A 13,500-nucleotide genomic window follows, 5' to 3' on the forward strand; every position below is an offset into this window, starting at 1 on the left:
GTCTGAGTGAACTCCGGGAGTTGGTGATGGACAGGGAGGCCTGGTGTGCTGCAATTCATGGGGTCACAGAGTTGGACAAGACTGAGCAACTGAACTGAACTGAATAATGATGCAAGAAGTAAGTGTCAAGGATATAAGGCAGAACCAGACATAGAGGCTACTCTCCTCACATCAAAACATCATCTAGATTGATGATCAAAACAGATAAGTCATCTGATGCTGGGGCTGCAAGAGACAGCGATAGAGCTAACGGTAGAAGAAAACAGTCACAATAGCCTTGGAGGAACAGATCTGAGATTGTTTGCCCCTACCTTCTCCTATGAACAAGAACCCTTTTTGAGCCTGTGGGCCCTTCCCCAGGTAGGTAAATGTTCAATGAAGATACCTGCAACATGGGCTCTATGGAGGTAGAGGGTGTGTGGCTGTGGATGAGAGTGAAAGTGCTTTGTGGAGTTCCGGGCAAACTGTTTGGAATACAATGGAGGCCGGTTTTAGAAACCAGGAAGTGATTTTTGCCTCCTTTGCACATGCCCTGGGAATGGTGGACACATAATGGCCATAGTCACCTCTTTTTCATGCACTGATGATAAGGTTGCGTGTGTTAGTCACTCAGTTGCATCTGACTCTTTGTGATCCCATGGACTGTAGACCGCCAGGCTCCTCTGTCCATGGGATTTCCCAGGCAGGAATGCTGGAGTGGATTGCCATTTCCTGCTCCAGGGGATCTTCCTGATCCAGGGATCAAACCCAGGTATCCTGCATTGCAGACCGATTCTTTACCATCAGAGTCCCTAGGAAGGCAAGAATAGTGCTCACTTAGGAGAAGGCAATGGCAACCCACTCCAGTACTCTTACCTGCAAAATCCCATGGACAGAGGAGCCTGGTAGGCTGCAGTCCATGGGATTGCGAAGAGTCAGACATGACTGAGTGGCTTCATTTTCACTTTTCACTTTCCTGCATTGGAGAAGGAAATGGCAACCCACTCCAGTGTTCTTGCCTGGAGAATCCCAGGGACGGGGGAGCCTGGTGGGCTGCCATCTATGGGGTCGCACAGAGTCGGCCACGACTGAAGTGACTTGGCAGCAGCAGCAGCAATATACAAGCAATACAAATTATACAAATTGCAGGCTAAAACCGAAGTGAGCCAAAGCTTCTTCATTATTTTGTGACAGAACTTGATTTCTGTTAAAAGTTGCTTTTCTAATTAGTGGTATGAACTTGATCTCAGCCAATCACGTTTTCTTCCCTTACTCTGGGGTTTCATCTAGCTTCTGAGAGAGGCCAGTGGACTGTGACAGTTTTGGATGAGGGAGAGAGGGGAGCATAGATGTCTGCTCTGAGCTACCTTCTTCTGAAGCCATTGTCAGCTGAAACATCCATTCTAGTCTTTGGGAAGTCTTGTGCTGATGATCAGTGTGGCTCCATTGTGTTACTCCTTGCAGGTTTGTGAGAGTCAGTTTTTCTCTCTGCTTTTGTTTACCTCCTAAATAAACTACCTGAACCCAGTCATTCATTGTCTGAGGCTCTGCTTTTAGGAGGAGCTGAACTAAGATCTTTAAAGATGAAAATTTCAGAGCTTGGGTAGGGTCTTTGTTTATCCTTGGGATCAGTATTAAGAAGTTTATGGCTTAATACTGGCTCTTTTTTGTACTCTAAGCTCAGGAATGGAGAAGGCAATGGCACCCCACTCCAGTACTCTTGCCTGGAAAAATCCCATGGACGGAGGAGCCTGGTGAGCTGCAGTCCAGGGGGTCGCGAAGAGTCAGACACGACTGAGCGACTTCACTTTCACTTTTCACTTTCATGCATTGGAGAAGGAAACAGCAACCCACTCCAGTGTTCTTGCCTGGAGAATCCCAGGGACAGGGGAGCCTGGTGGGCTGCCGTCTATGGGGTCGCACAGAGTCGGACACGACTGAAGCGACTCAGCAGCAGCAGCAGGCTCAGAAAGGCACAGTTTGAAAGGGTATCGGTAGTGGAATGAACATGTGGAACTTTTTCTTTCATTATTTTGTGATACAGTAAGGCTGTGTAACCAACTACTCAAAGACTGTTGTCAAGGTGACAAGTTCAGTTTATTTAGGCTGCACTCATCTGGACAGCTCTGCTTCAGACTGTGAGTTGCCTGGATTTAGCTCCAGAATGTGAGTCTGCCTTGTATACATTTGTTCTGGAAACAGGCTGAAGGGGCTGTAGCTCCCAGAAACATGCTCTTCTCATAGCACTGATGCACTGAAAAGCAAGATACAAGCCAAACAGATTTAAGATCCTTGATTGCCTTCTGTCTGCTAGTATTTCACTGACCAAAGCAGATCAAGCTTAGCATCCATAGGCCACGAAGGTACACTGTCCACCAGGGCAGAGAGAGTAGCGTGAATAATAATCACCATCATGTGTATTAGTGTTATAGCCTTGCAAAATTATCAGGCAGTTAGGAAATGCGCTTCCTTCTTCTGGGTTTAAATTTATATTTAGGAATTGTCTGTCCTTGAGACATGTGTGTGTATTTGTGTTTTTACTTGCAGCCTGTGCATGGTTAATCCAGGACTTACTAAGTGGACATTTCAAAGAAATCAAACTATCTTTAATCCCCCTGGTGGGAAGACTTTGAAGATGGCTAGATGTGGAGAACAAAAACAAGTTGAATAGTCCTTCTGGAATTCTTGAGAAATCATTTTGGTTTTACTGAGTATTTATGACTTAGGAAGGGGGAATGCAGTCTGGGGGGGAACCAACCTCTGCGTAGGAAGGCGTCAGATTCTGAAATGGTGGGTGCAAAATCCTGGAATAAGAGTTTGGAGCAGGAAAGAAAATGGGCTGAGAATAGGAGATCAGAATTAGAAACTAGCGGGCTTCTGACGAGGGGCCCCTGAGAAGAATTTAATGCTGAGTTGCTGTAATCCGGCTGGTAAACAAAGTCACAATTAGTAAACTGTTGCAAATGACTGCTCTCACATGCTGTCCCTGTAGTTATTATTTTTTTCCTCAGCATTTCAGTTAATGCTGTCACACAACTTTGTGTGTTGTCAAAAGAAAAAGAAAGTGAAAGACTGGCCTCTAAAGCAAGGAGAAATATACCTGTTAAAGTAGATTCTTAAATTGCCTTTAAGAAAGCCCAGTGAACTTAATGTAAACCTTCGCCTTTTAGTTTTTACAGTTCATTTAGGAAATATAATAAGAGAAGGAGATCCTGTTTTTGTTGGAAACATAAGCTTCTTTTTTCTTTTTGCCTTAGTGAGGAACCATTTATTCTTCAGATTTATAAGCATATTGTACATATTCTGGTTAATACATCAAGCGTATAATGTGGGAGTTCCTTTAAAAATGCTAAGATCACACATGTTAAACTCAGCTACACATTATATTAGTTTATGAGACAAATGTCACTTTTAATACCACAACATATACATATTACACTTTTTTTTTTCTCACTGACAGAGGAACATGCCTTTCAAAAATATTTTATTGGATGAAATGTTTTTACTCTCAGGAAAATTTTGGTTTTTAATATAATTTATTATGCCTTTTAAAATTCTGTTTGATAAAAGCATTTGGTAAAGCATTACAAATACCTGTAAAGAAAATATAGTTTAAAATTCTGAGGGAAATATTATATAAGTTTCTTCTTTTTACATTTTCACAAAAATCCACACAGGTACTAAGAAAGACTGACAAAAATATTTCAAGTCTGAACAATGTGTTCCATGTTGGAAACATTCAAACATGACTTTATTTAACTATTAAAGCTTCTCTTGATTGAACCTTTGGCTATGGTCCAATGGTTGGTTGGGGTTTTAACCAGAAAAAGATACTGTTAGAAGGATGAAAAAGAAAGCTTCATACAAATTAGCACTAGTTTGGGAATGGGGTCAGGAGGTGTTTTCATCTGTCATTTTTTATTGGCCTCTCTGGGCCTTAGCTTTATTTTTTCATTGATTTATTTTTAACTCATTGAAAACTTAGTTATTTTTTTTTTCATTGTAACTCTCTGGTACTTTTCAGCTTTATGTAATACTTTTTGATGTGCTGCAGTTTTCCAAAATTCTATTTAACACTGTGAATCATACAACATGTGATACCTCCATGATAGAGAGATACTGCCATTCCTTCAGGGGGACATCCTCAATACATCGTGCGTATTGCTCTAGAAATACCCTCATTCTGCACAATCGGGGGTGAAAGTCTGTCTTACCAAATTCACTTTAAAGCAAGTGACAGACCCTAGGTTTCCCCTGATCTACTTCAGTGGCGTTCTCTTCCTGGTCCAGCAGCCTAATGAAGTTCAGACTTCATGGAAGGATCGCAAACAGCCGACTGAGTGGGAGAATGCCAGTACTGTCAGTGACTGGAGCCTTTGTGAGAGCGAGAAACTAGGGCCTTGGCCAATTCATGAATTAGAATATGTGAGCATCTGGGTGAGGTGAGATAAAACACGTAAGTAAAACAAGATTTCAGGGGTATTTTCAAGGGTCTAAAATACCTTTTCTTTTTTGGCCAATAAATTAGATCATGACAAATTCTTGTAATTATTGATTATCATACAGCTCCTACCTGAAAGAAGTTGGGGATATTTTTTCCCTAATGCCTTTACACTGTGCATGTTCGTTTAGTGCAGGAATAGGCAAAATCAAATGCCTAATGAACGCGTGCCGGTTAGGCGGCCGTGATAAGCAGCATGGGTGGAGAGGGTACCATGGGACGTGTGTCCAAGTCTGTAACTGCTCGGCAGCTGCTACTCAGCTCCGGTCAGCTGCTGCTGTGAGGGAAGATGCATCTGACAGTCAGGTTTTATGTGAAATCTTACAGTTCCAATAATCACTCCCATTTTTAAAACATTTAACATGCCAAACAAAATCTAGCTGAGGGTCAGATGCTGCCTGTGGGCGGCCAGCCTGTGTCCTCTGAGTTGAAGCTTGGAAACAATTTGAGAATTTGGAGACTATCATCCGTAAGACTGGAGAAGCGCCTTCGGTGTCAAAGAACATAAACTCAAAGATCCAGAAAAACCTGCTCTAATGAATGTAGTTTAAAACACAACAAAACCTTCCATTGGCTCTCCCTATGATGAACATGTTCCTCTTATTACATTGCTTTTCCATGTTATGAGTGGTGATTTCCTGTTATGACCATTTAAAACAAAAATTATGACTAGGAATTGGCCAAGTCCCTAATACAAGCTTGTTCTAAGAAAGTGGTATCAATAGCTCTCTCAGTATTTAGTCTGTGGCTGAGAAAGGAGAATGTGAGGGGGAAGAGAGGAAGGCCAGCACTCACAGCCTGAGTCGCAGTCACCTTCAGATCCATGGAGGCCTCTCCATGGTACACCAAGCAAAGAATATTCTGAAACTGCTCACACCAGCCAGTGCAGGGTTTGAGGCCTGTTTCCGGATCTGAATAACCCAGCCTTTCCCCAAAGTGACCTAACGGCCTCTTCCTGAATGAGCAGCACTTTGGAGCAGAAAAGCCTGGGATATGAATCTAATTAAGAGCTCCTTCATTAGAGACTTTCCAAGTCCTTCTTTGGCATCAAAATTTGAAGAATCGTATGGCAAAGACAGGGGACAAGCTATTAGAAACTGTCTTCCTTCCTCTCATTTTTTTTTGCAGGTTGCTTTTTCAAAGTAATCTGTTGCCCTGTGTACCTTTTATTTTGAGACATGAAATGGGAGGCCCGAGTAGGCGTTCTCGTGTGGTATGAGGACCAGGTGTGAACTGTGGCCCCAGAAAGAACAAAACATTTGACTTGTGCAAGCAGGGAAGACGTGCTTTGTGCAATCAATTCAGGAAGTTGGATTTACTGCTTGAGCTCCTAGCTTTCAAATATCCAGTTTAGGGAGAAAAAGAAAAAGTACCACAAAGGATATTAGAAGCAGAAGAATCAATGACAAAACACCCACTTCAGACACAGGCAAAATCTAAGGGGGAAGGAAGAAGCGTGACTATCTCCAGCTTCGGACCAGCACGCATTTTAATTTTCCTCCCTCAGAAGGTCCACCAGAGCTTGGAGCAGCCGGTCGTCCCTGTGCTTGTAAGGTTTCGTGTTGTAGAAGCCATCAACATAGTCGTTATACAGACTGTCCTCAGAGTCTTTAAGCTGGGAGGGTTTGTTCAGCCTTTCCAGGGCTTCATAGAAGTTTTCGTAAGGGATGTTGGGCTTCGCACTTGGGGGCTTTTTTGGTGATTGCTTTGAGGGTGAGTTTTTGCTGAAAGCGCTCTGCAGGAGTCTCAGCATGGCCTCAGAAGGGGCGCCCTCTGCCAGCTCATCCCTTCTGCCCCCGACTCCACTGCCGCTGGGGCTTTGGGATGCCTGAGCGTTCTCATCCAGGCCCTCTTGTGTAGGCTGCTCCTGAAACACAGAAAGCCACCGGCCAAGGGGAGAAAGCTCGTTATTTAGGAGCCAGCAAGGCAGCTACAACACACACCCACTGCCTGTCCCTCACGAGGCTGTCTGGGGAGCAGAGAGAGTGCAAAGCTTGGACTCATACTAACTGGGGTTTCAGTCTGCATTTTCCCATTCACTAATTCATCTTTGAAGCGAAGTGAAATAAGAGTCACTCAGTCATGTCTGACTCTTTGTGACCCCATGGACTATCCAGTCTATGGAATTCTCCAGGCCAGCATACTGGAATGAGTAGCCTTGCCCTTCTCCAGGGGCTTTGGCACCTTTTTAAGTGGGGAAGTTCAGAGGAAGTTCTCCCTGAACTTCCCCTGTCATATGGCAGGAAGAATTCCTCCGTTTCTTGTGGGTTTTGAAGTCTAAATGGGATGATGTAGGTGAGTGCGCGTACCTGTTGGTTTCCTTTGCTTTTCGGCCTGCTATAGTAGAATGCATGTTATTTAATAACACTGAATTCATTCACTTTAATGTCTTTTTTTTTATCATATATATAATTTTTTTATTTTTTTTTAATTTTATTTTACTTTAAAGTCTTAAGTTCTGGATGGAAAAGTTAGTTGTAAAAGACAGTATGGTCTTATCGTATGGAAAATCAACAGTGTGGCACTTCCTTTCCTCCCATTCATGTTTTGGGAAGGAGCTGCTGATAAGACAGGCAGGAACTCCTGCAGAGGCACCAGTAATGCTGTTGTGTGGCAGCTCTCTGGAGGCCTCTTGCTCTGTTAGGAGCTGCCCTTCCAGCTGTTGAATTGTCAGAAAGGGTCTGGGAAGAGACTCAGGCAGTGGTCTAGGAAAGGGGGGCACTGGAGAGATCAGAGAAGCGTTTCTTGGTCACCTGTTGTGGAACTATTTCACTATTTTAACAATCAAAAGAAAAGTGAAAGTGAAGTTGCTCAGTCGTGTCCAGCTCTTTGTGATCCCATAGACTATAGCCCACCAGGCTCCTCCGTCCATGGGATTTTCCAGGCAAGAGTACCGGAGTGGGTTGGCATTTCCTTCTCCAGATCTTCCCAACCCAGGGATTGAACCCAGGTCGCCTGCATTGTAGGCCGACATTTTACCATCTGAGCCACCAGGGAAGTCCTTAACAATCAAAGGGCTCTGTTAATACCCCTTAGGGAATCTTGGAGGAAAATTTCCTGCAGGGCGCCCCCTGCCTCCAGGACTGTGATGAGGAGGCCTCTGGGATAGGGCCCCAGCGGAAGCTATTTTGCAGAATGTAAATGGGGCTAGAATATGAGCTGAGGCCTTCACACAGCTAGTTTATACCTTTCTTGAATAAAGAATGTCTTTGTATCTTCCAAAACACCCGTCACAGAGCCAGGCCTGTTCAGGGAAGGTCGTCCTGGAAACTCTGATAACCTACCTGCTACGATCTGAGGCACAGTGCCAGAGGCCTGGGGGGACACACAGATAAAGAAAATGTGTTTTCTGCCCACCATCTGATAAGGGAGAAGCCAGTGGCTTCTGGCTGAGACCTGGGAATGTAACTGACTGACTTAAGCTTTCCTCAGCAAGTTTCTGAGAAAAACCGGGATTCTGTAGCTCCCCTTGGAGTTACCAAGAAGCATCAGTTAAGGAATTAGTAAAGAGAAGCGTGCATGATTTGGTCACTTGACCCTTGGTCTTCTTTCTGTAAAATGAACATACTGAGATCTATCCTTTTTAGGTTATAAGCATTATAAGTTAAATGAGACAGTGTGGAAAATCCTTTAAAACTAGGTGCAATACAAACATTAGGTATATGTGAGCCTACAAAAAGATAGCTTTCTTTAAAATTTGATACTGTTCTAAATGGAGAAAATTCATGTTCAAGAATTGAATAATATTGAATTCATTCATTTTAATTTCTAAATTTTGGATAAAAGAAGAAGTGAGACAATTTTCTATCAAAAATAAAGTTCACTTCTACTCCCTTTCCTCCCAACCCATTTTTTAACTCACTTCCTGCCTAAAAGGGGCAGGTTCACCCACTACATTGTTGATTGCGCGTGCATGCTAAGCCGCTTCAGTCATGTCCAGGTCTTTGTGACCCTATGGACCGTAGCCCACCAGGCTCCTCTGTCCATGGGATTCTCCAGGCAAGAATCCTAGAGTGGGTTGCCCTGCCCTCCTCCAGGGGATCTTCCTGACCGGGGGATTGAACCCACATCTCTTATGTCTCCCGCACTGGCAGGCAGGTCCTTTACCACTAGCACCACCTGGGAAGCCCAGTTCAGAGAAGAGCATGCCAGGAAGAACAGAGCCGCACGGACCTCCCCAGAGTCCACCACCTTCTCCACGCCTCTTCGGTCGTTCTGCACGGTGTTGTAAGACGTGTACACCCGGGGCTGTTTCATGTGCTCTGGCTGGGAAGAGGTCCCGTGCAGGATCAGCTTCCAGGTCACGATTCTTCCTTCGTTTTGCATTCTTCCAGACTAACGAATAAGCATACATAATGTTAGTGTGTGTTCTGAGCAGTATAAAACACACGGCTTCAAGATAGCTGAGAGATTTTATAGTGAAAACCTAACTCAAATTCTGTGCATTCCATGTGTAGAGCTCTGTGTACAAAGACATAAACCAGTAGACTCACTCTTGCGATGAAAACGAGTAGTTGACAGGTTCAGAGATTTACAAACTGGTTGTTTTTAATTTATAAAGGAGAACTCTCTGTGTGAACCTTCTTTTCTATATTGCGTGTGTTCTTGAAAAGTTGACAGTACCTTATATAATGGGAATTATATTTACCAATTATCAACTTGTAGAAACATTCCATTGGAATGAAAGTCTAGAGTATTATAAATAGCCTTCAACACTGAGCAGTCCTTAAGAACTGTATATTTGTGGGAATAATAATTTTTACAGGCTCGACAATTATGTTAAAAATAATGTGCTAAAATCTAAAATATCTAAAAAAAAACCAAACAAACTCTAAAACTGTAGCCAGATTTTGCAAACTTGATATAAAACAGTCCCATCTTGGTTAACAGATTTTCTTAGTTTCCTTGTGGTGACATTGAGTTAAAGAATGGAGGCCAACTTCAGGAACAGAACCATCAACTAAAAACGTTTTCTTCTGCCCCGTATGAGAGCAGAAATTTTTACCACTTCCATGGCTAAATCACAATTTTAACAGTCTTTAGGTGAAAGCTATTCTTGGAGAAAAAAGTAACAATGACTGTAGAATTTCTATTAATTTAATTGACATCTTCAAGGATTTAAAATCATTTATTTTTGAAAAGTTGTCTAGACATTAAATCTGGTGCTACTGATACTTATAACACTGCTAGCTCTGGAGAACTTGAACCCGAAACACCATTCATTTATATGCTCACCTATAGAAAATGCTGGAGAAATGATATAAAAATAAATGACTCAACTGAATTTGAATTTTGCTCCGACACTATATTTAGGGACTGTTACAATTATAGAAGAATATCAGAGTGTTAGCAAACAAAGAAAACTGAGAAATACTTTTGCTTGTTTCATAACTGAAATAAAACAAAAAAATCATGTTAAATAAAATATCTTGTCTAACAAGTAAACTACTTCTAAATAACCACTGTGGTAATATTGTTAAGAGTTTCTTTATATGACCCCAGCAGATGTTAGTCACTCAGTCATAACTCTTTGCAACCTCTTTGCAACCTCATGACCTGTAGCTTCCCAGGCTCCTCTGTCCATGAAATTTTCCAGGCAAGAATACTGGAGTGGGTTGCCACTTCCTAGTCCAGGGGATGCTCCTGACCCAGGAAAGGAACCCCCATCCCTTGCATCTCCTGCATTGATAGGCAGATTCTTTACCACTAGCACCACCTGGGGAGCCTTGACCCCAGCAGAGTGTCATAGTAAAGCTGGTGTAGTATTTACAGCCATGCTTGTAAATACAGCTGATTCTGGTATCTGAGTAGCTCACGTGGCTGGCTGTGTTCTGACGTGGAAACATTTGTCCCACAGTCTGTCACGATGTGTATCCAAATGTTTTTTCTTCCTTCTTACATGGCTGGTGCCTAATTTTTTTTTTTTAATTATTATTTTTATAGCCAAGTGGGCAGAGCTTAAAACATATATACCTTCTCCTTGGCCTCTCTAAGGAGTGATCAAAGTTCCTTTGGGTCCTTACTGTTGGGCTAACTTTAAAAGTGCTTCTGAGTGTTTAAAAGTGAGTTTGTGGGTCAGTAGCCTTTCATTCATACTTACCATGTCTGCAATTCGCAAAGTCCAAGTGCCTATGGGGTTCTCTCCCCACGTGTGAACAGACATGAAGTCCCAGTTCTTAAAGCCATTGGGAGAGGTGTCCCGCTCTCTTTCAGCCAACAGTACGGTGCTGGTTCCTGTTTTCATGCAAGAAACACAAGTTAATGTGTGTCCTGACAGAACCGATAGCAGGACGCACTCCAGCGTTTGATAACTGAAAAAGAAAGCAGGGAGACATAAGCCTTCTTAATTTCCCTTTGAATATAATGCCAGGATGGCAACATGCCCAAGGGAAAAAAAGGTTTATTCCCAGTACGTAGTGCATTGCCTGGCATATAATAAGTTCTCAGTAAATATCCTAGAAAAATACATAATGGCTGGATATATTGAATAAGGTTTATTTGAATAAGGAGAACTCAGAGAACTATGCTTATGAACTACATTGAAGAAGAGGGTCAGAGACCTAACATACATATTAATGGAACTATCATTTTGAAATTTAAGAGAAAAATTTTTAAATTTAATAGGTTCCTGGGTCTATAATGTAGCATAGACATACTAAAACCACGTATAATTTACTAATATCTTTTGATATAAAAATTCCTAGTAAGAGTTATTGTAAATTTTCACATCCAAGTTCTCTATAGATCAGTAAATATTTTCAAGAGAAAATGTCAGTAAAAAAGCATTCTACCAGTATTTGGGGCCAGTTCCTAGATATTAAGAAAGCACATTTCCAAAATTAACAAAGCCAGCTCCAAACCTCTAGTAAGTTCATATTCTAGAAGGATGTTATAGAGATAGCTCATCTTTTTCATACATCACTTATAGGAATTGAATTTAGTCACTTGAATCCTATTAAAGTATAAAAAAGGATTGGGACAGCTTCTCCTAGTTGGACTGTAGCTTATATTTCACAAACTACCACCCATGATCTTGTTTGATTTAGTAACTTTTCAGGAAAGGACAAATAATATATCATATCATATACCCTTAATCATGTAATTGTGGAAAATTTCTTTAGTCTTCTCAACTCGCATAGATCAGAATTCTCAGTTTTTAAATTAATTCCTTGGATGTGTCTGATGTATCTGTCAGTTTAATTATTAGACTAACTTTCACTAATGAGAGAAATGAATGATATGGATCAGTGACGTGGGAAAATGAACACAGTTTCAAAATGCATAACTCAGAGGGTTTATTAATTGGTATTATCTGAGTAAATGTCATTCTTCGCTTATCTAAAGATCAGTTGAAATAAACAGGGTAGATAGAGTTCTGATGCCAAAAAAAAATAAAGCATATTTTTTAAGTCGTGAAAGTATCTATTGAAAGACTTAGGCCTATATATAAGCAAAAATCAATCATCGATTTGAAATCATTTAATTTATGCTTAAAAATTTAAACACATAGTTTAGAATAAATTGAATTTTTTTTTTTTTAAACTTACCAGCGGCCGAAGTGAGGGTGACATGAAGGTCTCCTCTGCGGGAATATTCAATTGTTGCTTCAAATTGCACATGTTCCAGTGACTTGATAGCATTTTCTTGACCTTCACAAGCTCTTGTTGGAATTTCTATGATGACTTCTCCATTAGCTTTCAGGGCTCTAAATACATTAAAGAATCATCAGTGAACAAAGTTGCATCTCTTCCTTACATTTTATGGAAATGTGTACACAGCACTCTTAAGTAGATACTCGGCTAGGCGTGTTATCTCTGTTATGAGTAGAACCCCATGAAGACAGACCGGTAAATCTCTGAAGGAGGAAATGGCAAGCCATTCCAGTAATCTTGCCTGGAAAATCCAAGGACAGAGGAGCCTGGCAAGCTATAGTCCATAGGGTCTCAAAGAGTCAGGACTGAGCATGCCAGCACGCATACATACAGATAAACAGAGCAGAGTAGAAACCCAGAAATAAACCCACCCATTAGACCTGAAACTGTAAAACTTCTAGAAGAAAACATAGGGACAAAGTTTCACGATCTTGGTCTTGGCAGTGATTTAATGGATATGACAATAAGAGCACAGGCAGCAAAAGATAAATAAAAATAAACAAGTAGGACCACATCAAAAAGCCTCTGCACAGCAAAGGAAACAGACTGAAAAGGCAGCCTAAGAACAGTAGACAATACGTGATAAACGGCTAATCTCTAAAATACACAAGAACTCCTATAACTTAATAGCAAAAATCCTAACAATCTGATTCAAACAATGAGCTGAGAATCTGAATAGACATTTCTCCAAAGAAGACATACAAATGGCCAATAGATATGTGGGGGGCGGGGGACAAAGTTCACAGTAACTAATCATCAGGGAAATTCAAATCAAGACCCAAATCAAGATACCTATCAAGATCAGGATGACTATTACTTAAAAAAAATAAAGATAAAAAAGATAAGAAAAGACAAGTGTTGGTGAGGATGTGGAGAAATTGGAGCTCTTGCACAATTGGTGGGAATGCAAAATGGCACAGCCAGTATGTAAAACAATATGAAACTTCCTTAAAAAATAAAACTACCAAAGTGAAGAGGAACTCAAAAGCCTCTTGATGAAAGTGAAAGTGGAGAGTGAAAAAGTTGGCTGAAAGCTCGACATTCAGAAAATGAAGATCATGGCATCCGGTCCCACCACTTCATGAGAAATAGATGGGGAAACAGTGGAAACAGTGTCAGACTTTATTTTTCTGGGCTCCAAAATCACTGCAGATGGTGACTGCAGCCATGATATTAAAAGACACTTACTCCTTGGAAGGAAAGTTATGACCAACCTAGATAGCATATTCAAAAGCAGAGACATTACTTTGCCAACAAAGGTTCGTTTAGTCAAGGCTATGGTTTTTCCTGTGGTCATGTATGGATGTGACAGTTGGACTGTGAAGAAGGCTGAGCACCAAAGAATCGATGCTTTTGAACTGTGGTGTT

General features: G+C 41.4%; 1 protein-coding gene across 1 annotated transcript in view; it reads right to left on the reverse strand.

The window, feature by feature from the left end:
• Positions 1-3,365: 3,365 nt before the first annotated feature.
• Positions 3,366-13,500, reverse strand: part of PCSK1 (proprotein convertase subtilisin/kexin type 1) — a 46,270-nt gene continuing 36,135 nt past the window's right edge. Inside the window, exons 11-14 of the mRNA XM_010831952.1 lie at positions 12,028-12,185; positions 10,581-10,714; positions 8,654-8,815; positions 3,366-6,347 (exon numbers count right to left, since the gene is read on the reverse strand). Of these exons, the coding sequence (XP_010830254.1) occupies positions 5,970-6,347; positions 8,654-8,815; positions 10,581-10,714; positions 12,028-12,185 (832 nt within the window). The 3' untranslated portion in view covers positions 3,366-5,969. The remainder of the gene's footprint in view (positions 6,348-8,653; positions 8,816-10,580; positions 10,715-12,027; positions 12,186-13,500) is intronic.

The sequence above is a fragment of the Bison bison genome, unplaced genomic scaffold (assembly GCF_000754665.1).
Source record: "Bison bison bison isolate TAMUID 2011002044 unplaced genomic scaffold, Bison_UMD1.0 scf7180017864533, whole genome shotgun sequence".
Taxonomy (NCBI): Eukaryota; Metazoa; Chordata; class Mammalia; order Artiodactyla; family Bovidae; genus Bison; species Bison bison.